General features: G+C 43.1%; 1 protein-coding gene across 9 annotated transcripts in view; it reads right to left on the bottom strand.

The window, feature by feature from the left end:
• Positions 1 to 25690, bottom strand: part of Bbs9 (Bardet-Biedl syndrome 9) — a 418538-nt gene that overhangs the window by 171085 nt on the left and 221763 nt on the right. For all 9 annotated transcript variants that reach the window (XM_021206054.2, XM_021206053.2, XM_029543257.1 and 6 more), the window contains 2 exons: positions 20228 to 20400; positions 13183 to 13335 (listed from right to left, as the gene is read on the bottom strand). In XM_021206054.2, the coding sequence (XP_021061713.1) occupies positions 13183 to 13335; positions 20228 to 20400 (326 nt within the window). The remainder of the gene's footprint in view (positions 1 to 13182; positions 13336 to 20227; positions 20401 to 25690) is intronic.

The raw sequence follows: 25690 nt of genomic DNA, 5'->3' as shown, positions 1-25690 counted from the left end.
GAGAGAGAGAGAGAGAGAGAGAGAGAGAGAGAGAGAGAGAGAGAGAGAGAGAGAGCGGGAGCGCGCTAACAGGAACACCTTTGATGAGGACCCCTTCCTCCCCGGGCCCTGGATCACACTAATACTTTAAGTGGTTCACTGAGTCATGAGATCCCTGACACAGAAAAGCACAACTAGGCTTAGGCAAAGTGAAGCTGTGCACAGATGTTCTTCTAAAGAGGGCACAGCTCTCTGTTGTGAAAGATCACAAAATGATATCCTTTGGAAATAGACTCTGTGTTCCTTTATCTAAAGAGGGACCAAAGAGATGTAGGAAAGGGATGGAAGGAAGAGGGTAGGCTGAGAGGTCTATAAGGCATGTAACGATCATTAACTCGCAATCAAACCATTCAGAACTCAATTTAGAGAAAGCAGATATGCGGGATAATTGTGCTAGATGGGGTCAAACATGGAAATGGATAACATATATGAAAGCAACCCGCATACAGTTACAGAAAACTGGAGGTCACTTCTAGGTTGTTTCACTCATCACTGACACAAAAAGGTAAGATATTCATTTTCTTATAACAGAACCATCAATAGTTTTATTGTACTATTAGAAACATCTTATGTCTGAGTATATCTCAAAGAGCCAACTTGAAGACAAAAGATCAAACAAGAAGCAGAAGAAAAATTTAGCCACAGATGTGCACTGCTCACTTCTGGCTTCGAGTGCTTTAGTCCAGACTGTGGATCACATTTCTGAATCTGATAAACTTTCTGAGATAAAATCCTAATGTTAAATTTACTATCTAGGCTGGCTTTAGCAAGCAGACACTCAAATACTGACTGAGAGCATGCAGACAAAGGGTGTGCATTCAATTTATAAGAAATGCACATGGCCCCAGGGAAGTAAAGCATCCCAGATGGTTATTAAAAGGAGAATGCTAATAGCTCTGCTCTCCCCCTGATGGACGTCTACTGCCACTAATGTCAATCAGCTTTACATCTCTAAGCCCAGGGGAGCTGCAGCACTATAACAATGCTTTGTGCATACACATCTTGGCTGAAACTAACTCATTCCCACAAAGCCCTGTAAGTTAGAACACTGTCAAGGCAGCCCACCACCAGATACCAACCAACCAATCACACTTCAAGGATGCCACAAAATGACCCCAAAGTCTACAATGGTTTCTTGGGTCCTGAACTGATGAAAATGTAAGATGCGTAGTCCCTTTATATAATCCTTCAGTGCAAACAATATAGACGTGTGTAGACCACAGTGGGAAGAGGAGCCACTCCCGCAGCTTCTGACAAGTCTAAGGAGACTAGGCAGCATGAACGTCAAGGGGACTGGGACCTGAGCCTGATGAACTCTGAGTTTACATGGTGGTACCCTATCTGAACCCCAAAACCAAGCAAAGCCACCTAACCATCTGACACCGACACTGAGTCATTGCATTAGTGACAGTCTGCTTGTAGGTGAGAACTTGAAAGGACTGTAGGAAAGGAAATGATCAAGGAGAGACACTGAGGCCTGCAAGATGGCTCAGAGAGACTGCTGCCAAGTTCAAAGACCTAAGTTTGAATCTGGAACTCATACAATGGAAGGCGGGAACCAACTTCTACAAACTTCCCTCTGGTGTCTATACTTTTTAAAAGATCTATCTATCTATCTATCTATCTATCTATCTAATTTATTTTATGTATACGAGTGCTCTATCTACATGTACACCTGCATGTCAGAAGAGGATATTAACACATTACAGTTGGTTGTGAGCCACCATGTGGCTGGGAATTGAACTCAGAACCTCTGGAAGAACATTTAGTGCTCTTAACCACTGAACCATCTCTCCAGCCCTTGGTGTTCACATTCTTGCCATGGCATGCACATACCAACAAAATAAGCATACATACATATATACATTCATACATTATACATACATACAATATATATAATAAAAATGCATTATAAGAAATAATATAAAATTCCTCCATGCTATCCAGAAAAGCAGGTACTAGCGCCACTCAACACGTGAAATGTAGAAGTCTAAGATAAGCCAGGTTTGTGAAGGCTCACAACAAAGTGCAAAACATTTCAGTATTATCTCATTACGTGTTTAAGTGATATTTTAACATACCTAGCTACATCAAATTCCTAAAAATTACTTGTTTCATTTTACTTTTAATACAGCAACTAGAAAATTAAGTATTACATAAATGGCTCAGATCTGTGGCCTGGGCACATTTCTGCTGGTCAACTAGACTCTGTCACCACACAGATATTAACTACAACAATACATTTATTCAGACACGCTTTGTAGCCTGTACTCCAGGTTGTAGTCCTACGTGGATGAAGTGAACGTTACGTGACTGTGCTAGGGTTCTGCATGTTTCTCAGGTCTGAATGAGACCCAGTGAGAGTCCGACAGGGAACAGGAACACCACTTTAACTCCTGTATCCATCCCAGCACAGCCTTCAGCCCTAGTCACTCTCCCTGGAGTCAAAAGGCATAAGCCAATCCCAGTGGAACAGCAGACAAAAAGCACTAAAGAAATGAGGCCTAGAAATCAGCTTAGGACTAGAGTCAGGAAAGAAGAAATCCAGCCCCCCAGAAAACGTTAATGAAGACCGCGAATCTGTGGTCACACCCCTTTGTCAGGAATTTATTACCATAAAATTTACCCTTGCAACTATTTCAAGTATAAAGGAGTGTAAGACATATCCACATTGTTATAGAAAAGTTATCTTAATGCTCATCAAATTGTTATGGAAAAGAAAATTGCTTAATAATTTTAAGTAATGGGGCTAAAGAGATGGGTCAATAGGTAAGAGCACTTGCTACTCTTCCAAAGGACCTGGGTTGGGTTCCCAGCACACAAGTCAGGCAACTAACAATCACCCTCAGCTCCAGCTCCAGAGATCCAACTCCCTAATCTATACCCACAGACACCTTCCTGTACTCACATTTACATACATACATATACACGTACATACACACACACACACACACATATATATATATTCAAAAATTTAAAAATAAGTCTTTTAAAAGGAATTTTAAGTACACCTTTAATTTTACACTCACTGCAAATCTGTACAAATATGTCTATTATAGATATATCTGTGTCATTATTTGTAACTTACTAATCACTAATTCATAATTATCTAACTTTATTTCATAAAATTATGTGCATGTATATATGTATATATGTGTGTGTCTATGTGTATGCGTGTGTGCATATGTGTATGTGTGTGTATATGTGTACATGCCTGTGTGTGACTATGTGTATATGTGTGCATATGTGTGTGCCTATGTGCATTTATTCGTGTGTAGGTATGCATGTGTGCATATGTGTATGTGTGTATGCCTGTGTGTACCTATGTGTGTATGTATACATGTATTCATGTGTATGTATTTGTGTGAGCATTCATGTGTATTTATTCTGGGAAGCTCACATATGCCATGGTATGTTTGTAGAGGTCAGAGGACCTTGAGGTCTCAGGCTGTCTTCCACCCTCACCTTAAGACAGTATATCTTTGCTGTTCTCCACTATGAACGCCAAGCTAGCCACCACACAGGATCTAAGGATTCTCTTGCCTCCTCCACCTCCATCTTACAGTGGGAACATTTGCATCATCACCTCATCTACCTGGCTTTATGTGAGTTCTTTATGTGGGATTCAAACTTAGGTCCTCGGCTTCTGCAGCAAACTATTTACCCTCAGTGCTGCCTCTCTAACCTTGATTGCTTCAATTAGATGAACTAGTTCGCATTACTTTAGTTGTTAAATAATAAAATAAATATGTGAACTGCTGCTGTAGAGTAAAATGACCACAGCCATTTAGTTGCTGTGGAAAGCTAGTAATTAATACATAAACAACTGGTAAGCATATTTTCCACTGCGAACTTCTCAGCTAAAGTTCCAAGAGTAGAATCTGACCATGAAAAACTACAATCTACATTTTCTTTTTACTGTTATTCTTCTGGTTTATTTTTTCATTTTAAAACCCCCATTCACGCCTAAATAACTTTCTGTAAATCCCATGCCCTGTTTTCTTATTTCGCTACTCTTCTGCCTTTGGAAACAGAACTTCCCATAGCATTTAATGGCGACACAAAGACTTGGACCAGCCTCAGCATCACGTCCCCACTTGCACCTCTTCAGTCTGCTGGACTTTGTCCCCTTCCCAGGGGCAGTGAGTGAAGCAGCCTCTGGAGGGACTTATCACATGATCATTTGTGTTGGCACCAAAACTGCACTCATTTAAAAGCCATGCACCAAAAGCTCTGAGATTTCCACGTGACTTAACATTTTTTATATCAGTGCCATGCAAATAAACAGAATGCAAGGAAGTTTTAATTGCAGGAAAAAGTATGAATAGCAAACCCCAAACCACACACTTTCTGTTTAAAATTATGCCTAATAAAGCCTCTGTTTTGCAAAAGAGGAAAATTAGCCAACTCCCTCTCTAAAGCACTAATGATTATCAACCATTACATCACACACGTCATCTGACACACTCAGATCACAGTAAACATTTCCTTCTGCGCAACAGAGGCTTAGTGTTCAAATGCAGGGGGAAAAAACCTCAGCCCCCAAAAGGAGCATCCAGACACAAGCCAAACCAGAGGCTACATCTAATTTCCCTATTTTAATTTACCCTACCAATCAGTCTTGCTTTGACTAGCAAATGCATGTGAAATTCTTACAACTTGAATGAGAGCAGATTTCCCGAAGCGTCTCTGGTGAGGGGTTTGAGTATCAGCTTTCTGTGATGGCACATGAACCATTTTGAACAGACATTAACAAGATGGCCAACAAGCTCTTCCTCTGCACAGACTCCAGGCTGGATGACTGTCTGGGAGATCTCGTTGGTGACAGCCAAATGCACAGTGAGCAAGACAATTACATACATATATCCGTATACACATGCGCACAGACGACTAGCTTGCACACACATCCTTTTGCAGGAGCCCAAGCATGCTTATGCTAAAGAAAATCTGGGTGTCTGATTCCTACCTTGCAAAGGTAACAAAAACCACTCCAATGCTGAAACATGTTTGATATCTGGGTGACATCAATAGCTTTCTAAAATGCCACCTGATCCCGATGCCTTCGAGTACTGGAGGCGCCAATGAAGTTTACTTCAGACTGAACAGATTAACATGAGGATCACTTCTTCCCTTTCCTTTGTTCCTCAGGTCCTCCCATACAGTTTCAAGCCATGTTTCAGTTTTACAAATGAGGAGATTTAGACTTGTAAAAACAGGGACAGGGAGATTGACAATGTAGTTACTTTCCTCTAAAGCTATGTCCCCAAAGCTGAAAGATTCCCCCCAAAACTAAGTATTGATCCTGTGCTCGGCAATTAGGAAATCCCTGTTGACAGGAAGCCAGCTCCTCCTCATGTACATACATCATGAGCTAATTTCCTAGAGGGATACTGTGGAGCCCTGTCCTTGGTTCAGTCATGAGCCAACTTCAATGAGAGGTATTTTAAAGAGGCCCCAAGAGAGTGTGATAGAGTGGCAAGTCCCGTGTGGGAGAGGGATGCTAACGGGGCAGAACATGAGTGAGGAGGTTCTAAGCAGGGTATAAAAATGACATGTAACTGAAGATAGGAGAGTATCTGCTCAGTGAAGCAGATAGCTACTCAAACACATGCATCTGAGATCTACGTCAGGCGGAGAAATACACGACCACACAGCTGGAGCTTAGGAAGCTGAGGTCACTGGATGACAAACCGAGGCCAGGCCAACCCGAGGGGTGAATGAAGACAGGTGGGGGGAGAAAGGAAGGGGAGGGAGAAAAAGGAATGAAATGGAAGTGAGTAGGACAGAGAGGAGAGGAGGAGAAAGGAGAGAGGAAGGCAGGAGAAGGAAGAAGAAAAGAGAGGAAGGTAAGAAAGGAGAAGGAAAAAGAGGACAGGGGATTAGAGGGGAAGGGGGACACAGAAGGGGAGGGGAGGAGAGAGGAGAGAGGGAAGGAGAGGGGAGGGGAGAAGACTGTCCACCTCACTCGTAACTATCTTAGTACAACTTGAAGCAATCTAAAAGGCAAAGAGGCTTGAGTGCAGGATGCGGTTTCTTGTGAGATCTCTCTTCGCAGAGAGTTTGCTTGACTGCCAGTTAACCTAGCCACTCATCCCAGAAAGATGCCCGGGACTCACCCAGATAAGTGGTCAGGCCATGTGATACACCCTGCCCTGCAATTCTACCCAGTGCTGGATTCCATTCATCTTACTCTACAAGTAAGGCTAGAAAGCAGGCAAGGATACTGTCTTAGTTATCATGTTATTGATGTGAACAGACACCATGACCAAGACGACATTTAACTGGAGCTGGCTTACAGGGTGCAGGAGGAGCTGAGAGTTCTACATCTTCATCTGAAGGCTGCTAATGAAAGACTGACTTCCAGGCAGCTACGATGAGGGTCTTAAAGCCCACACCCACAGTGACACACCTACTTCAACAGGGCCACACCTTCTAATAGTGCCACTCCTTCATATATATATAAACCTTCACAGATACCTAATGAAAAATGAAAGGCCAGGGCCCTTGGTCCAACAAACACTAAGAATTCAAACAGCTACTATGACAACTGAACCAATAATGACTACAGATGCCAAATGAAGCCACCCTGAACCAGTGTAAAAGGAGAACATACAAAAGGGCTGGGTAATAAATGTCACCATTCCAGGGACGCCTGTGACACTGGTCATTTTCTATAAGTCCTTACAATTAGAAAAATTATCTTGAGACCACACTTGTGGATAAATAAGATTTTAATGTCAATACAGATTATAGGTAGAATTCAGTGGTAAAATTCTTGCATAGCACAGAAGGTCTTAGAGTCAACATAAAGACCTCAGTTAATGCGTTTGTAATGTAATACAATATATTTACTATGTTGTGGTATTAAGTAATGGTAAAAGAGAATAGACCCAGAGTTCTTTACTTCTCCAAATAACCAGTCACCATGCATCTCTCCACTTTTGTAATCTGCACAGACCAAAACAACACAGGAGAGGGCTTGAAAGTGAATGCTAGGCACAGTAATACACACATTTAATCCCAGCACTAAGGATGCATAGGCAGCTAGATCTTTGTAAGTTTGACGCCAGAGTGGTCTACACAGTGAGTTTCAGGACACGAAAGGGGGACAGGGTAGGTGTTTGGATATTGGGCCTACATCCACCAGATAAATTAGCTAGGCTGGCCCACTGGGCCATGAGGGATATACAGGCCAGTGATCTCAACTATTTACAAGCCAAGTGTGTAAGTAAACACATCCTAGGCCATACTGTGTAGCAATCAGACACCTAATGAGTCCAACCAATGTCCAGGAAGCAAAGCCCGAGACTAATGGAGCAGCTGATCCACAGTCAGGAGCAATAAATGGCAAGTGGCTAGTGCACACGGCAATAGCATCTGGGATGGTCTGATGTACAGGAAAGCTGTTAAATGATGTGGGTAGCATTTGAGCTCAGTAGGAAAGAGAACATGTTATGCAATAAGCTGGAGCTGAGCAACTGAGCTCACCAAGTTTGGCAGGGAGATTAGATTCTCACTAAATTGAATAATAAAGTCCAGATGGACTTAAAAGTATATAAAGAATGAGGGAGTATAAATGCTAAAATAAATTATAAGTTGATACCTCTGCACTCCTGACATTTGGAAGGCTATCCTAAGCAGAGGAACTTAAAGCATATGCATATATATCATTATGAAAATAGTTTTAAGATTTTTACGCATTAAAAGACATTAAAATAAAGTAAAATGAAAATGAAAATTTTGTAAAACTTTTTAGTATATGATTATATGACAGGATAGCTTTTTTATACAGGCTGTAAGAAAGATTAGTATAGAAAGTATTTTATGCATGATAAGGCCACCATAAAAATTGCTACTAATGTATTCAGCAGAAGGAAAACATGAACAACTTGATAGAGTAATGAACGAGAGACACGTGTGATGTAAATCACACACAAAAATACAGATGACCACATAAAACCTGGAAAATGCCCAGCTACCATGGTAAGCAAGTCCAGGAAGGAACAGTGAAATGACAACCACTGTAACATGTCAGTGAAAAACCACAGAGATCCAAACAACATGAACTTTGAAACAGGCATTCGTGACTGGGAATGTGGCTCTGTGTTAGAGCACCTGGCTAGCACACACAAGGCCATAGGTTCTGTTCCCAGCACTGTATCCAGAAAAGGGAAGAAGGGAGAGAGAAAGGAAGGCGTCGGGAGACAGAAAGGGAAGGGAGCAGCTGACAAGAATAGCTTCTGACAGGAGAACTAGCATTTAGCTCTACAGATGTGTGTGCGTGCACAGATGCGTGTGTGTGCATTTGTGTGTGTGTGTCCGTGTGTATGTAAGTGTAAGTCTGTGTGTGTGATTGTGAGTCTGTGTGTATATGTACATGTGTGCCGGGGGTCTGTATGTGTGTGAGTCTGTGTATATGTGAATTTGAGTTTGTATGTGTGAGAGTCTGTGTGTATGTGTGCACATGTGCAGGGGGGGTTCTGTGTGTGTGAGTCTGTATATATGTGAGTGTGAGTCTGTATGTGTGAGTGTGAATCTGTTTATGTCTGTGTATATATGTATATGTGTGCATGGTGTGTGTGTGTGAGTGTGTGTGAGTGTGTGTGTGTGTGTGTGTGTGTGTGTGTGTGTGTGTGTGTNGTGTGTGTGTGTGTGTGTGTGTGTGTGTGTGTGTGTGTGTGTAAGTATGTATGTAACTTTTGGGAGCAAACTGAAAATGAGACACTCAGAAGTCAGCCACCTGGGTGCAGGGTCATCATGTCTGTCCCTTGTTGTACCCTCTCTACAACCAAACAGCTGGGGTCAGGCTGGCTCACAGGAGTTTGAGAGACACCCCCAAGGACACAAGGTTTCATCATTCTTAGTTAAGGTCTCCATTTGTGAGGCTGACAGATAGCTGTTTCAATCAGATGAAATATTACTGAAATCAATTAGTAGCACTGTGTTTGAGAAGGCATAATATATTAGTCACATGACCAACAAGAGTAAACACAGCCCAATAAAATTTGTTGACCTCTTGAATACCAAGCACTACTCAAAGTGATGTCCGTGTTTATATATTTACATAGTCACAAATCCATAGAGGATATGCTATGTACACCATTATTCCATCAGTGGGAAAACCGAGGCTTAGAGAAGTTAAGTTTCATCTTTTTTATTATTCCAAGTCATTTGTCAGAGATCACACAGTTAGCAAGAAGCACATGCATGGCTTGGATCACAGGCAGGGTGATGACAGGCAGGATGGCTGGTCACACAGTTCTTAATTCTCATGCTCCGATATATCCGAGACCCACCCCGGCTCCCGTGATGGTTATGGTCAATGCCAGCTTGGCTGGACTGAGAATCGCTCAGGAGATACAGCTATGGGTGTGACTGTGACAGCATCTCCAGAAGAGCTTACCTCAGGAGGACAGACTCACCCTCAGTATGAATGAACAGACCATGTGCTAATGTCCTAGACTGAATAGGCCACAGCAAGGGTGAGTTCAGTGCCGTTGTCCATTCCCTCAGCCTCCCGAATGCTGATGCGGTGTGCCCACTGGGCCTCACACACCTCACGGCTTCCAAGTGTAGAGGGCAAGCACAACTCTCAGGAGGAGGTTCACTCTTCACTATGAATTCTGGGGATCAAACTTGGTCCATCAGGATTAGTGACAAACACTTTTACCAAATGGGCCAACTTGCAGGCCCTAAGGGACGTGTGGTTTAAGAGTGGGGAAGAATTACCTTCTATTAAAAAAAGTGCTCAATAATTCTGAAAACAGGAAGTGAAGAAAATCAAAACTCGTCATGCTTCTGCACAGAGGCATTTCAACGGAAGACTGCCTCACCATTGACTATAGCGCACATGGCCTCATTACATTAAAAGCAAGAAAGATGTTCTCTGCCAAGAATTTAACACAGTATGGCCTTCCTGGCTATGTCAGTTTCCCTGAGTCCTCCAATGATGCCATTTAGAAAGAAAAGGTCTCCATTTCCCAGCACCGCTTGAACATGCTAGCATAACATGAATTCTCTGTTGCTTGCTGCTTTGCAATGGTGCCTTTCGTTAAAACGTGGTTTGTCTTTATAAGTGGCAAGAGAACATTCATCCTTAAAACAAATGTTAACTAAGCATGTGGAGACACAAGTTACACTATAAACACAAAGGCAAAAACACGGTAATTTAAGAAAAATGTTCGTTTCTGTCTCTCTGTTCATAAAGCCATCACTGCAGCCTTGAACAGTGACGCCTCGGCATCACAGACACACAGTGCCAAGGGACGGTCAGACTTCACTGCACAGCTCAGAGTTCTTCTCTGCCTGCTGCCAAGTCTGTCACAATGGCAATAGGACCAACCAAATTAAAGGCACCCTGAGTGACAAAGAAAGGACCCCAGAAAGCTATCTGGTCTCATTTCAGACTGAAATAACAGAAAAACACTTTAAAGATCTAGTAACACGCTGTGCATGTTGGACACCTATAATCCAAGCACTTGGGAAGAACATTAAGTTTGGAGATCTGCCTGAGCTACAAAGTGAGATTTACCTCAGAAAACGAACCTAACAGTCCTAAAACAGTTTTGCCCTAGAGAGTAAGACGGGGCTTTAGTGAAGACTGATCCTCCACAGATTTAGCCTTTCAAAAGTATGATCTATGTCAAGACACACAAGAAATGACTAAACACAGACATGTGGCACAGAGGTATGTCATAGGCTGGCTTGATCCAAGTGTATTGATTTATAGCTCAACCCTAAATGTAATAAGGTTTTTCAGTGTCAGGCATGAGATAGCTCTCTCTGGGTTATTGGTCAGGAAGGTCCCTGTGGTCTCCAAAACAACACAAGCTATTGGCACTGACTGTGGTTACCCACATAACTAGACACTAAGACCCTATTGTTGAAAACACCACACAGAGAAATGCATCTCAAACTGTCCAGGGACCTTCCTCCCTGCTCGTCAGCTTTCGCAGTGCCAGAAGGGAAAGGATGTGAGCAGCCTTCCCCAGTGCTGGACCCTGCATGGTACAGTATCAACCCGACAGGCAGGAGTACAGTAGTCGGGTACAATACTGGCACGACTGCTACGGGGTAACCAACCACTTTCTGATTGGATTCTGTGTTCCACAGAAAGAAGTGCCTGTCTGGTACTGCCAGCCTGGACAAAGCCCATGGCTAAGGATGTCATGGTAGAGCATGTGACTGTTATTGTAATTAATGGTCACGTTGTCAAACTGTCTTCTAAGTATTTATGTTTAAACCTATAGATCTGGAATGCAGTCAGAGAAGCCTCTCCTCGCAACAAGTGGCAGTCAACACAGATAACTGCCAAAATGCTGTGAGATCTGAGTTCTAGATGAGACATCAGTATCAATGTACCGCCCTCCCCTGCTACACGAGGCTCAGAGTGCACCGCAGAATAGAAAGTGGGAACGAAGCATGAGATGCTGTCTTCTGGACATTAAATGGCAGCTGTGGTCTCCTACATGAGTCCTGCACAGGAACAAGCCAGCCAGGACTCCAGCACAATGGGGAAGGGCTCCCAAGGCTTCCTAGCTGAGGAAGGAGCTCCTGGTAGTTAACGGCGGCAGGGGAAAGGAGATTCACTCTTCTGTGGGGATGTGGCTATGATTAGGTTGCCTTCTGTCCAGTGGATGGCACCATATCTATGTGCATATGAGCAGCACTAATCAGATTAATGGGTTATTTTTTTTTTAAATGAGGGTTGAAGTTAAGAGGGGGATGTGCTGAGGAGGCTGAAGGGAGTTGGAGGGAGAAACAGAAGGTGGATGTGGTCATATCTCATTATATCATGTATAAAATTACAAAAGACTGATTTTTAAACATGAGATGTTTTGTCTCATCATCTGTGGTTCATCTGCACTGCAGGACTCCATGCTGTAGAATCCCCTATAACTACTGCAAAGGAGCGGAGCTCTGCACCCGTGTGGGGATGTCTCCAGCGCAGACACCGAGAGAGGGGAGAGGTGCACTGAGACCTGATGTGTGATGTTCTCTGTGAGGATTTAGCCTCACAAATCATCTCATTTCAGACGCATTCTATCAGACAGTTTCTGGGAAACGTCCAAGCAGATAAGAGGGGTTCTGCTTCTGAGAAGATGTCAGAGAGCAACACGGGGGGTCTGGCATTAGGAACGGCTACAGCTTTCTTTAGAAAAGCATATACCTGTTAACCATAAAATTAAGTTAAAGAAATTAGACTTTTATGCTCAAGAAATTAAATGTACAATCAGTACATTAGCAATTCAATAAATCCAATAAAACTGAAGGCAAAGATCAATTCTGAACAGCGTTTCTTTCTTTCCTTCAAAAACTGTTCACTCTTCATCTATAAAGAATGAAAGGCTAAAATACACATTTAAGTAAAACTCTGATTTTTACTATTATTACAAATGTAAAATCCCAATGTTGGAGCTTGGCAGAGAAAGAATTAAAAACCCAACATTCAAATCCACAAAAGAGGGTGGCGGTCTCACTACACATCCCACTGGGAACAGAGCAGATGAAGCTCCCTCAGCGGCCTGTGCAGTCCTCTGGGGGGCATACTTTCAACTAAAGTATTATTGTACATATGGAAAGATGCTTTAAGGGGAACAGACAAGTGGTCACAGAAGTGTGGAGACAGAGGAGGGGGGAGGGGGAGAAAGGAAGAAAATGAAAAACAGCCAATCCTAAAGGCGAGCAGGGTTTTAATCAGTGCCCACATCCTGCTGGCACCGTCCTGCTGGCGTTTTCTAGAGTGTCACCACTAAGGGAAGCTCACTGACATGTGGATATGTCTAAATTACCTGTCACAAGTACACAGGAAAATGCACTTATTAGCGTTTTCTAAAATCTCAGTTTTAAAATTCACAATGTAAATACTGCCAATGTTATTTTTAAAACAAAGTAGTGATCCCATGTAGAAACCCAAGAAGATACAAGAAGGCCAACATCTTCATTATAATCATACAAATACTGGGAGTATGTGGTATTTTCTTGGGAAAACAGAGAAAAAAGGGGATAATTGTAGGCTACACCAAGGACATCACACAAGCCTCCTAATCACACTGTCCAGACTATGGCAGTGCCCCGATGCCTGGCCCTCGGGAAGGAAAAGACAGACCCACTAACACACATTTGCCCCGACACGGCACTGACCTGCTTGTACGTCCCGTCCAGCAGGGTGTCCAGGTGCTGCAGCGGAGCCGGCGTCTTGTCCCTGAATCTTGTCAGAAGCCGACGTTGGATGGCCCGGAATTGTACAGCTCTTTCAGATAAAAGTTCTTCTAATTTTTCACCATTTATCCGCAGCTATAAGGAATAATTTCTTACATTGGTGTTAAATAGAAACTATAAGGGATGTTTATATTAAAATACAAACAATGCATTAAACACTGTGAAAGAGTTGGACAGATGTGAACAGAGTAAGGGGCATTAGGAGCACATGGTACTTGGCTCAGAACTACAGGGACAATGGGAAAACCAGCCAGTGAAAGCTGAACACAGCGTCACACTGTGTCACACTGTGTCACAATGTGTCACTGGGGAGAGACTGATTATCTTTAACATCTTTTATGAAAACAGGCTTAGAAAAAGTTGAATTTCTCTTTTTCATTGAAACAAACAGAATAGCAAAGTGAACAAAGGTTTAGACACCAAAGCACTAGAAGTAAATTAGTTTTTATAATCTCCACTTTTACTGTTTGAAGCAGAAGCTACTGACACACATCGAAAACATATACAAAGATACACAAAATCAATCTGCTAAATTACTAATAAAAAATAAAATGCAATTTACCAGCACTATAACGGCTGCTATGGTCCACGGTTCTTACTCCACTCCTCCTTGCTCCTACATCTGTCAATGCCTCTTGGAAGCCACAATGCATACCCACCACCCTCGGTGGCCACTCCTGCACCTGCTGCTAGGGGCCAGCTGGGTCTTATGTTTCAGATGGCATCTACTGCCATGGACGCAACACAGGCTCAGCTGTAGGGCATGCTCAGCTGTAGTGCTCTTCCCAGCCTGCCTTGCAGCAGGTCCCTACCAGTTCTGCCTCTTCACCCCCTACAGACGGGGCCCTGCTCCTATGAGATCAAGCTGTTCCTGGGCTGCTTCACCACTCAGAGTGACCTAACCCTATGCACGAGCTTCAGCGAGACCCTGAAAATGTGTGAATACAATCACGGTCTGGGCTCCCTGCCCTGAAGAGGCAATGGCTTGCTCTCCCTCACCCCTCACCAACAGCTGGATGGAGATGAGATGGTACTTGGGACTGGGAGTAAGGAGGGTAATTCTCATCTCGAAGACTAATAGAAGACATAAATTTTCAATTAAAAAGTTGACTTTAGACCACATACACAAAATGGCAAACACAGGGCTGAGGAGACGTCTGTGAGGGTAAGGCACTTGCTGCATTAGCAAGAATTTGAGAACAGAATTTGAGTCCTTGGAACTCCTGTAAAAACCAGCCCTCCTGTAGCCCCAATCTAGAGATTGGGGCTCACTCAAACCACCACACATGAAAATTGATATACACACATGAACACACACATGCCACACATCACACAAATATACATATACAAAATTCATTCTAAATGATTAAACACTGTTAAGAAAAGTGAGAAGATAAACAGACAGTTGCATAAAGCAGTAGTAATAACTATATTCATGACAAAAATGAGGCCACAGTGTCTAGACAGCATCTACAAACCAATGCAAAAGGCCTACGGACCGACAAGATCAGTAAGAAAAGAGAAAAACATGTAAAATTTTTAGTAAAAAGAATTAATGATAGCTTTATTTATTCTGTGTAAAACAGTGTAGCCAAAAAAAGACCTTAAATTCAAGATGGTTTTGCCTCAGAATCTATGTACCTGAATTATAAGAGTGTAACACAAAGTCCCACCCACTTACACACAATAGCTTTTAAGTAATAGCTTTTGATCGAATGATCCGACTGTTAAAATCTTATCCAAGAGATAATGCTTATAAGATATTATATACAAATAAAGATATTCATAACACTATTCTATTATTATTATGTTTTGATATTATCAATCGAAATACCTCCATAAGGAAACTTGATTAAATAATGAGGAATACTGTGCATGGTATATGCTGACATTCAGTGCTCTCTAGTGATGCCTTAATAAGGCAAATCATGCCAGAGAGTGCTGTCCATGTGCTTTTTCAAGGAAAGCTACATATTAGCATAGGGGTGACAACACAGACTATTTCAAGAAACACACATAACACCTATAGCAGCCCCCAAAGAGGAGACTGGCAGGCTAGGGGAAGAGAGTCAGGAGCATGTCTCCTACTGCGAAATATTTTATCAATGAAAAAAAATCCAGTCAGTCTGATAAGGAAAAAATACCTTTCATTATCAAAAACTAAGAGGCAGGACTGAAGAATTATAGTATCAGTAGCCATGATAACAGAAAAGAGAAAATCTCATGGGGTCCCATCAACAGACAACTAATGTCTGCTGAGAGAAGTGGTCTTCCTAAGCTATGAGCCCCTAATTGGTTACCTAGTACAAAATGATCAGTACTGAACACACACACACACACACACACACACACACACACACACACACACACGTTATACATATATATGTGTACATCTCACATAATAATCAAAGAAGAACAATCTATCACTTTGAGAGTAAGGAGGCATGGGAGAAGATGGAGGGGGTGTGAGAGGGGCTAGAGGATGGAAAGAGAAAGAAGGAAACAATGTACTTAAATATTTGAATTTAAAATGTATTAAACCCTTTTTAGGAAAGGGGAGTTGGAACTCAACCGAGAGAATAGCAGGGTAGAGACGACTGGATCAGGAAATGGGATGGGAAGGAGGTACACACGAAGAAGGGGAGGGGGGGAGACTAAAGGGGCATAGCAGGGCACAAGTGATCTGACAGGGAAATGGGGAAGGAACTCTTTAGGGACGACAGGGAGGTGACACAGAGGACAGAGAGGTGGGTGAAAGAACAGTGAGGGTGCCCAAGAAAGCCACAGGAATCACAGTGCTAACTGTTTATACAACAAAGCTATAGCACACCTAACTCCGTGACTAAATCTGTGTGTGTTTGCATGCATGTGCACGTGCGTGCGTGTGTGTGTGTGTGTGTGTGTGTGTGTGTGTGTCTGTCTGTCTGTCTGTCTGTCTGTGTGTCTGTGCGCGCGTGCGTGTGTGTGTGTGTGTGTGTGTATGTGTGTGTGTGTGTGTGTGTGAAAGGATCATTAAATATATATAACATATGTATAGACATATTTTATACATACACATGTATGTGTACACACATATATATTATATATAATAATATATATACATAATGGTCTTTTTTAATCCAGGCTGATGGGACTCCCACCAAGAGCCAGAAACTACCTAACAAAAAACCCACAGTTCCACACATGAGAAGCCCTCTTTTGAGTTCTTGGCCAGGGATGTCCAAGAAACTCTCAAAACATACAGCCTATTGCTGCTGCCCTTGGCTCCCCTCCAGAGGTGGAAGGTAAGTCCTATTACTGATTCCTTTCCAAAACAGGGCCCAGAAACCCCTGAGCTGGAACTGTCTTCTACCTGAGGACTAGCTTTTGTGGTACCAGAAAGCACTATACAAACTTACAAAGAGTCCCACCCAGCTATGATATCTATGAAGCACACTGACAGACAGCAAGACATGCTGACCCTACCCTACCATATACCTGTGTGGTAACCAAAGGCTCTCTAATTGAACATAACACCCATTCAACAAACAGGAGACATTGCCTGGTACTAGAAGCCTGGCTAACTACCCAGTGCTAGTGAACTCTGGTTCCTAGAAAAGAACCTGAAACCACTAATTTACTACACAGCACAATCCCGTACAACAGTCTATTAACATTTGTCCTTATCCCCACAGGTAAGTTTTCCCTCCTCAAGGAAACTTTTCTTTAAGACAGATAGAGACCATGACAGAAAACCACAACGAACCAATAAGTGGAGTTGTAAAGTCCAGTCCTAATGCATACACCTACAGACCAGCCCCACACCTGAGGCTCACAGAACACTGCAGAAGAGAGGGGTTGAAAGACTGTAAGGGCCATTGGATCCGGAAGGTTGCTGTAAGACTATGTCTCCTAGTAGTAACAGAAGCTACACCCATAAAGTCTCACCAACGTGACTGCCCAAGCATGAGCTGAACAAAGACACCACCAGTGAGGAAAGACCACAATGCCTCGTCCCTACACAAAGAACTGTGGGCAACTGAGGAGAGCTGAGAGCAGAAGAGATGCTCGTCTCCAGGAAAGAGCTCACCAACCGTTGCCCAATGCCAAACAGACAGCTCTAAATGTGCGCATGGGTATGGGAGGTTATGCATAGCAATGCATCTGTACATACATGTATTTATATGCACAGGGCTGTAAATCTGAAGGAGAGTGAACAAGGGCACATGGGAGAGCTTGGAAAAGGGAAAGGAAAAATATAATCTAATTATAATCTTAAAAATAAAAAGAATACGTGGGCAGCATAAAAAGTAACAAAAGTAATTTTAATAACTAAAAATTTTAAATAAATAAAGGCGCTGGAACTGTAGCTCAGCAGTCAGAGGACTTTCCTAACGTGCCGGAGGCCCAGGGTCTGCTTCCTGGTACTGTGTATGCCAGGCTGGGTAGTGCTCAACCAGCAATCCCAACACCCACAAGTGAAGGTCGAGGGTTCCCAAGGTGTAAACCGTATTTACCATCAGGTGCATGGGGTCTGTAGGCGTCCTGGGACACAGGAGACCCTGTCCTAAGAAGAATGCCAGACCAGTTATAACTCATCTACTTGATACCTGCTTCCATGACATTCCCTGAGTCTATGAACACACGACACTACAAGGACTTCCTTGATATGCAGGTATCAGATGCCAGTTCAATGTGTAGCATGAGCCAGAGGTCACGCTGTTTTTCAATATCAGAACTTCATAATTTAGGAGCCTAGAGGCTGGAACGATGGCTCTGTGGGTAAAAGTGCTTGCTGAACAAGCCTGACTACCTGACCTCACAGGCCACAGGGAAGGAAGTGAACCAAGTCCTGAGCCAGCCTCTGGATCTGCATGCAGATGCCCACACTTCCCCTGCACAGCATGCACACATCAGCAATAACAACAATTACAAAAATAAAAGAACTGCAAATAATTACCAATTGTGAGGTCCAAAACCAAGAATTACAATGAACAAAACAGATAGAAATTGTTTCCTTGCTTACACAAAGCAACCTAGATTCTAGAAGCTACCTTGATTAAAAGTTTAAGAAATTATTCATAGCTGGAAACAGACAGTGGAAACAGGGAGCAGAGGAAGAAAACTCATTATCCCTGGGTGTATAACAAATCAAAGTGCCAAACTCCTCCTGAAAGGAAAGAGCCTGATACGGAAACACTGTGGAGTCCCTGTCTAAGGACTCGGGAGGGGAAAGTGTATGGCAAACCTATTAGCCAGTAAAACACAGCCATCTCTATTTTAAATGTTATGAACATATAGTTAGAATTGTCTCTCTGTGGACTCTGTCTTATAAACCACAGTCAAGCAAGGACTTCTTAAAATATATCCTAGGAGAATAAAATTATCTCAGTTCTTCAGCATATAGCTTCTGCAAACCTATTCTAGAAACAATATTTGCAAAAAACAATATAAGGGGCCTGGGAATGTAGCTCATGCCAAAACATTTGCTTTCTATGTACAAGGCCTGTACTTCCACTTCCCAATACTCCAAAAGAAAGATTTATATATAAATATTACTATATTTTATATACTAAATATATATTATATTAAATATACAAAAATTATATATGGATATCCATAATTATGCTCAAATGTTAAAATTCAAAATGTCTACATATAAAATATTTCAATACATGCTCCCAAACTGTCAATTTTGGTGCCACAAAATAACCATGGCTGAGCTGGGGAGATGGCTAATGGGGAAAGTGCCTGCTAGAAGACAGAGTTCAGATCCCCATATAAAAGGCCTGGAGTGAGGCTCAGATGGGACGTGGAGTGAGGCTCAGGGACGGGATGTAGACAGTCAAAGCCGGAAGCCTAGCTGGCCAGCCAGTCTAGCTGAAAAGGGGAGACAGAGTCTCTCTCTCTCTCTCTCTCTCTCTCTCTCTCTCTCTCTCTCTCTCTCTCTCTCTCAGGAAAAAAAAAGGAGTAGAGTAGAGAAGACACCTTATGTAACCTCAGAATGGGCTGAACTTGAAGAACAATCACTGCGGGGGAATGAGAGATAGCTCAATGCTACAAGTACTTCCTGCTCTTACAGGGGACCCAGATTCAGGCCCCAGAACCAATGCTCACAGTTTCTGTAACCCCAGTGTCAGTGAACCTGGTACTGGCTTTTGGCCTCTAAGGGTACCTCCATGTATGTGATGCACATACATACACTGAGGACCACATATGTACACATAAAATAAAAATAAAGCAAAATCTTAAAAAACATAGTCACCCTAGTAACCAATGCTAGATATTCAAAATTGCCTTCTTCTTAACAACCCCTATAGAATGTGTTCAGATTCTATTCAGTGAGTGCACCTGTGATGTAATGCATACAGTTAAAATAACAAGTCAGTGTCCATTCATCCAGAAAACATGGATCTTTGCAAATACCAAATTCATCTTCCAAGGATGTGGAAACTATATTACTGAGACACTCAAGAGAACCCGACATAAACTCTGACAGAACTCCCAAGCAAGCAGAGTGTTCAGAGCAGCAGACCCTGTCAGACTGAGGTTGGAACACTTAACTACGCAGCATTTACTAGGCTGTCATCGGGCCAGGTGCAGAGGAGCGTTTTCCATGGTTAACATGTCAGGGTTTACATGGTCATTCCAACGCCGAAGCTCTGCTGCGCTTATTATGGATAAAAAAAGAAAGATCTCCTTACGATCACACCTCCTTTATGCCCTGTGTGAATTACTCGGGATGATAAACTCGAGCAGTTTTAACCATGGGTTTTTGAGGTCGAGGGTTAAGTTCACATGTGGGAGAATCCAATCAGCCATGTTTGAAGGTGAGACCACAAGCCAGGCTGCACCCTGCCACTGATCAGTAACTGGGCACAGTCCACCATCCACATAAGAACAACTCACAGCATATCACTCTCTCTTCCAGCATCTCTTGCTCTTTGATTTATTCTTCTGGTAAAGGTCATTTGGTTTAATATCATACCTCAAAATGATGATCAATCAACTCAAAATATTCTTGAAGGGGCACACATCCAGAAAAAGAACATGTAAAGTCTTTGGTTCCCTGTTTTTCAAAATGTTCCTGAAGGCGGAGGATGAGTTCATTGGTTATGAGCCAGAGATCTTCAAACTGTTCGCTCTGAATGCGGTATCGTTCTAAGAGAAGAAAATAACGAAGGAAAAGTGCTCGTTAACACATGATAACCACCTGAAACTAGGTGAGCCCTCAAGCAGCCTGGATGTGAATGGCTAACTAAAGGATAAAGACCCCTCTTTGTAATGGAGCTCTCATCTCTGCTGCCCTGAGGCTGTTTTCTGCATCAGCTACGTGAGTACTTCAGATGTCCTACCAGGGGAGATGGTCAGGGACAGGTTCACGAAGCCCTTCTCATGGCATGCCTAATAGTAAACAGAATTAAACAACCCAACTGTGGTGCAATTGGTTGAACCCTACAATGCCACCCTTTCAGTCCACCAGCTGGGTGAAAACACAGATGAGACCTATTGCATTGATAATGAAACGCTCTATGACATCTGCTTCAGAACCCAAAAGCTGAGCACACCCACTTATGGTGACCTGAACCATCTAGTGTCTGCCACCATGAGTGTGGTAACCTTGCTTGCGATTCCCTGGCCAGCTAAATGATGACCTGCAGAAACTGGCTGTTCCCTCGCCTGTACTTCTTCATGCCTGGCTTTGCCCCTTGATCAGCCAGGGAAGCCAGCAGTACTGTGCCCTGACAGTTCCTGAGCTCACCCAACCGATGTTTGATGCCAAGAACATGATGGCTGCCTGAGATCCACTTGACTGTGGGTGCTGTGTCAGGGGCCACATGTCTATGAAGAAGGTGGACGAACAGATGCTTAACGTCCAAAACAAGAACAGCAGCTACTTTGTTGTGGGGATCCCCAACAATGTGAAGACAGCTATCTGTGACATTCCACCTCAGGGTCTAGAAATGTCCGCCACCTTCATTGGCAACAGCAGCGCTATTCAGGAGCTGTTCAGACGCACCTCAGAGCATTCACAGCCATGCTCCCGTGCAAGGCCTTCCTACACCGGTACACAGGTGAGGGCATGGATGAGATGGAGCTCACCGAGGCTGAGAGCAACATGAATGACCTGGTGTCCGAGTACCAGCAGTACCAGGATGCTACAGCTGAGGAGGAGGGAGAGTTTGAGGAGGAGGCTGAGGAGGAGGTGGCTTAGAGCTGCCTTAGTCGCCAAAGCATGGGAGCAGTGTGAACTCTTTATTCACTCACAGCCTGTCTGTTAGCCATGTCCACTGTGCATTTGCTGTCCCGTGTCCTGACATCACTTGTACAGATACCACCATTAAAGCAATTCATGGGGCAGGGAGGAAGGGGGGTAAGATAGGCAGCCATGAAAAAGTACATTGTGGAGGTACTAGTCTACTTCTGAACACCGCTGTGACATAAAACATATCCTACAGGAGTCACTACAGTCAGAACCACTGCTTTTGTAAAACCTTCTCAATGTGAAAGGATGTTTAAACTTGACACTTCCTTAAAGAGAAAATCATGTTCCCTGTATTCCCTGAAACTTGAGGACCAAAAGATCCTATCTATGTGTGTACTCTCTAGTGATGGTGGCTGTGACGGTGATGCCAACAACGACGTGAGGTTGACGGCATCCGTAGCAATGGTATTCATTACATCAGCCAAGGACTGTGGGTGTACAAGGATTCTTGTTATAATAAAAAAGACAAAGGCACAGAATTCCAGTGACTCACACAAGGATCAGGAAATACATTAAATGTGACAGCCAGAACTCATACAACATACATCCTTCTCTATCTAGTTCAATTTTCTTGTTCTTCGGGGACCTAATACACACCAGGCTCTTGTAACAACCACACTTTCAGTTAAACTTCAACTGTCTCACAGGGCAATGAAGCTATCATTCTGTGAATAAATAAACAAACAAACAAACCATATCTCAGAAGAGTTTAAGGAATTAACTAGGACATCCAGCTGGTTATGTATGAAGAAGAGACTGGATTTCTAATTACCAATACAAAAAGACTAACCATTGATCTTAAGTACATGATAATGTTACATCTATATAAATGAATACAAGCTCAATATGTCTGCTGTTCACCAGACATCTAACCACAGAGGTTTAACTTCCACGATGATTATACAAAGTTCCTTGAAAAGTCTCAGAAATTACAAATTCCATTTAATTCACCATCAATTATTTATATTATCTACAATATTCTAAACAGAGAAATACTAGAAGCATTGGCAGGATGAGGAATTTTTTAGCCTTTCTGCTTATAATATGTAAAGACAAAAATGACAGGTACACACAGTGAAGTGTGTCTTAGGATTTTCTGTGGTACCATGAAAAACCTGTATCTCACATGTTCACCCTTGGTTTTTGGACTTTTATTAGCAAACTCAGAGAGAGAGAGAGAGAGAGAGAGAGAGAGAGAGAGAGAGAGAGAGAGAGAGAGAGAGAGAGAGATTCTCTTATACCCCCTAGTGATCTTCTTTTTCTGCTAGATATGTTTATTCCTTACTTTCTTCTTGTTGAGACACAATATCATGATCAAAAGAAAGTTAAGAAAGAAGGGCTTCCGTTTAGCACACAGTGTTGGTGGAATGGAGACCATTGATAGTGGAGAACATATGGTATGGTGGCAGACACAGCAAAGAAGCTGGCTGATCACATTTTTATCCACGTAAAAAGGAGTGGAGTGGGGAAGATTAGGAGGGGAGAGAGGGAGGGAGGGAGAGGAAGAGAGGTGAGGGAGGGGAGAGGGAGAGGGAGAGGGAGAGGGACAAGCAGAAGCAGAGCAAGGCTATCCACAGTGACACAGTGACACACTTCCTCCAGTGACGCTCCACCTCCTTAAGGTCCCATAATCTACCAGGAGGGCAACACCAATTGTGGATATCAAGTTTTTGAACAAACACAGGAGCCTATGGAGGGGGGGGCATTTCTCATTTAAACCACCACAGTGGGAGTAACCAACACTGTGTATGCCTCCACAGTTCATGGAAAATGGCTGCTGTACTCAACTGTGACCAGAGTGTCCGCTCTGCAGCTAGGCACCAACCCCACTGTCTTCAAGAATGTCTTCTTCAGGCAGCATGGCCATCCTGCCACTGCATCACGGCTTCTGAGATGCTACTGCCTACTTCAGACTGGCTTCTCAACTCCTCTGAAGGGCTTCCTCAAAAAGGCTGGCCACTACCATCCTAGCTCCCATCTCTCCTGCACCTGAACAGAAATAGTCCTTGCCCCTTGACTGGCAGCTTCTGGGCTTAGTGCATCTACACTCTCAAGAGCCCAGAACGTTTTTGCAACTCTCCGTGGTCATAAGAAGACTGTTAGAGAAGGACTTCCCACTCAAGGGGAACTAAGCTGAATCAGTGCCTTCGTAGCTGCCGACTTCTGCTCTAAGGCTCCTTTTCCATGTGCTCTACCTCTTCATATAACCTATGAAGTATACTTCACAGGCTGGAGACGTAGCTCAGTTCATTAAGTGTTTGCCATGAGTTCAATCCCCAGAAGTGCATAAAACAGAAGCAGTGGCTCAAAACTGGAATTTTAAAAATTAAATAGGACCAGTGAAGTGGTTCAGAGTGTAGAACTCTTGCACACAAGCATGGTGATCTGAGTTGGACTCCTAGATGCCACAAAGTGACCACAGAGAACCAATTCCCAATAGTAGTTCCCTGATCTTAACACCAGTCAGCACACGTGTGTATTCACAAGTGCACACATATACAACACAAGTGAATGGATGAATTAATGATAAATGATAAAGTAAGATAAAGGACCTGCAGCCAATTTTTTAAAGGGACAAATCAGATTAATGCAACCATCTTTATAAAGTGAGGTAACACAAGACCCCCCTTGGCGTCTCAGTAAGCTCCACATGAACGACAGTCACTATGGCAAAGATACTACTGACGCCTGACCCTTGCCTGCCACCTACAATGCACTAGGAAGTTAATACAGCTCTTTAAGGGACTATTTCAGGGGAGTCATACGACATCTGCCTATTTTATTATTCTCTTATAGATTTAAAATGTTATGCCTTTTTATAGATGATTAATAGTGTTCAATAGTCATTCAAATAATAAGCCTGAGTTAAAGTTAACTACTGCCCTGAATACAGAGTGTGCACTCCTAAGCACTGTGCACAAAAGTGCTTGATCCTCAAGGAGGAGGGAATGGCATGTGCGTCAGAGCAGAAAAAGTCACCCATGTGCTGGACCAAGAGAAGGTGAAGGAGAGAACCCCTAGATAGATCAGCACTAAAGCCAGGGTCCACCTCTACACAGAGGTCCTTATAACCGAGGCTCAAACCCAGGGCCTCATGCTCAGACCAGAAAGTGCGCTAAGCTTTATCTCCATTTATTTGTCTACATTTTATTTTTGAGATAGAGTCTTAGTAGGTATCCTAGCTGGCCTCAAACAAACTCTGTAGCTCATGCTAGCCCTAACCTCCTGATCCTCTTACCTCAGACTCCTAAGAACCTGGGATTATAGATCTCAGCCACGAAGGCCAAGCTCATACACAGAGACGCAGGAGGCTTGGCAAAAGTTTCAGTGTTAAGCTGGGTGTGGTGGTGCATGCTATGAGCACAGCACTCAGAAAGCTGAGGAGGGTATTCAAAGCTAGCTTGGACTACGGAGTGAGCTCCAGATAAGCTTGCATTACATAATGAGACCCTATCTCAAAGCAAAACAGGGCATTTAGACGGCATCATAACGGCAGAGGCTTCGAGGTGAAGGGCAGTAGGGTTATGGTGAGTGCCTCTTCCTGTATTCCATGTATTACTGAATTGGAAAGAATCAAGAAAGAACTACAGTTGAGACACTATGACCGGGTGAGACAGCTCTGCTTTACAGAACAATTAAGTACACCACGAGAGGGAAGCCATTCCTTCTCACGGCTCACTCCCTGATATAATGCAGGGCCAATCCATCACCACTGCAGATAAATAATGTACTCAGAGAGGAAGGCAGATCAGCCCATAAGGTACTGAGAGAAGAAGGAGGCACGATTGGACTTACACCGACAGACACCATCTTTAGGCCACTAAATGTCAAAGCAATGGAAGTTAAATGTGCAAAGGTGATGCTGTGCAAAGGGAATGAAAAGCCCAAACATGAGCAAACTTCCATGTAGGGACTTTATTGTTACTGTCACCAAATAGCAGAGATGTAACCTCAAGCACTCAAACATGCTTTATATGCAACTTTACAGTTACTTCTCACTGCCAACTTCTTTCTCCCATGGATCTGCATACACAAGAGAGAAAAATAAACCTTTCTGCAACAAAAACATAGAACTGGGATGCATTAAGATAAGTTGTGGAGAAAGAGGAACACTCCTCCATTGCTGGTGGGATTGCAAGCTTGTACAACCACTCTGGAAATCAGTCTGGCGGTTCCTCAGAAAAT

Source organism: Mus pahari, chromosome 10, assembly GCF_900095145.1.
Source record: "Mus pahari chromosome 10, PAHARI_EIJ_v1.1, whole genome shotgun sequence".
Taxonomy (NCBI): domain Eukaryota; kingdom Metazoa; phylum Chordata; class Mammalia; order Rodentia; family Muridae; genus Mus; species Mus pahari.
This window is presented reverse-complemented; position numbering and strand designations above follow the sequence as displayed.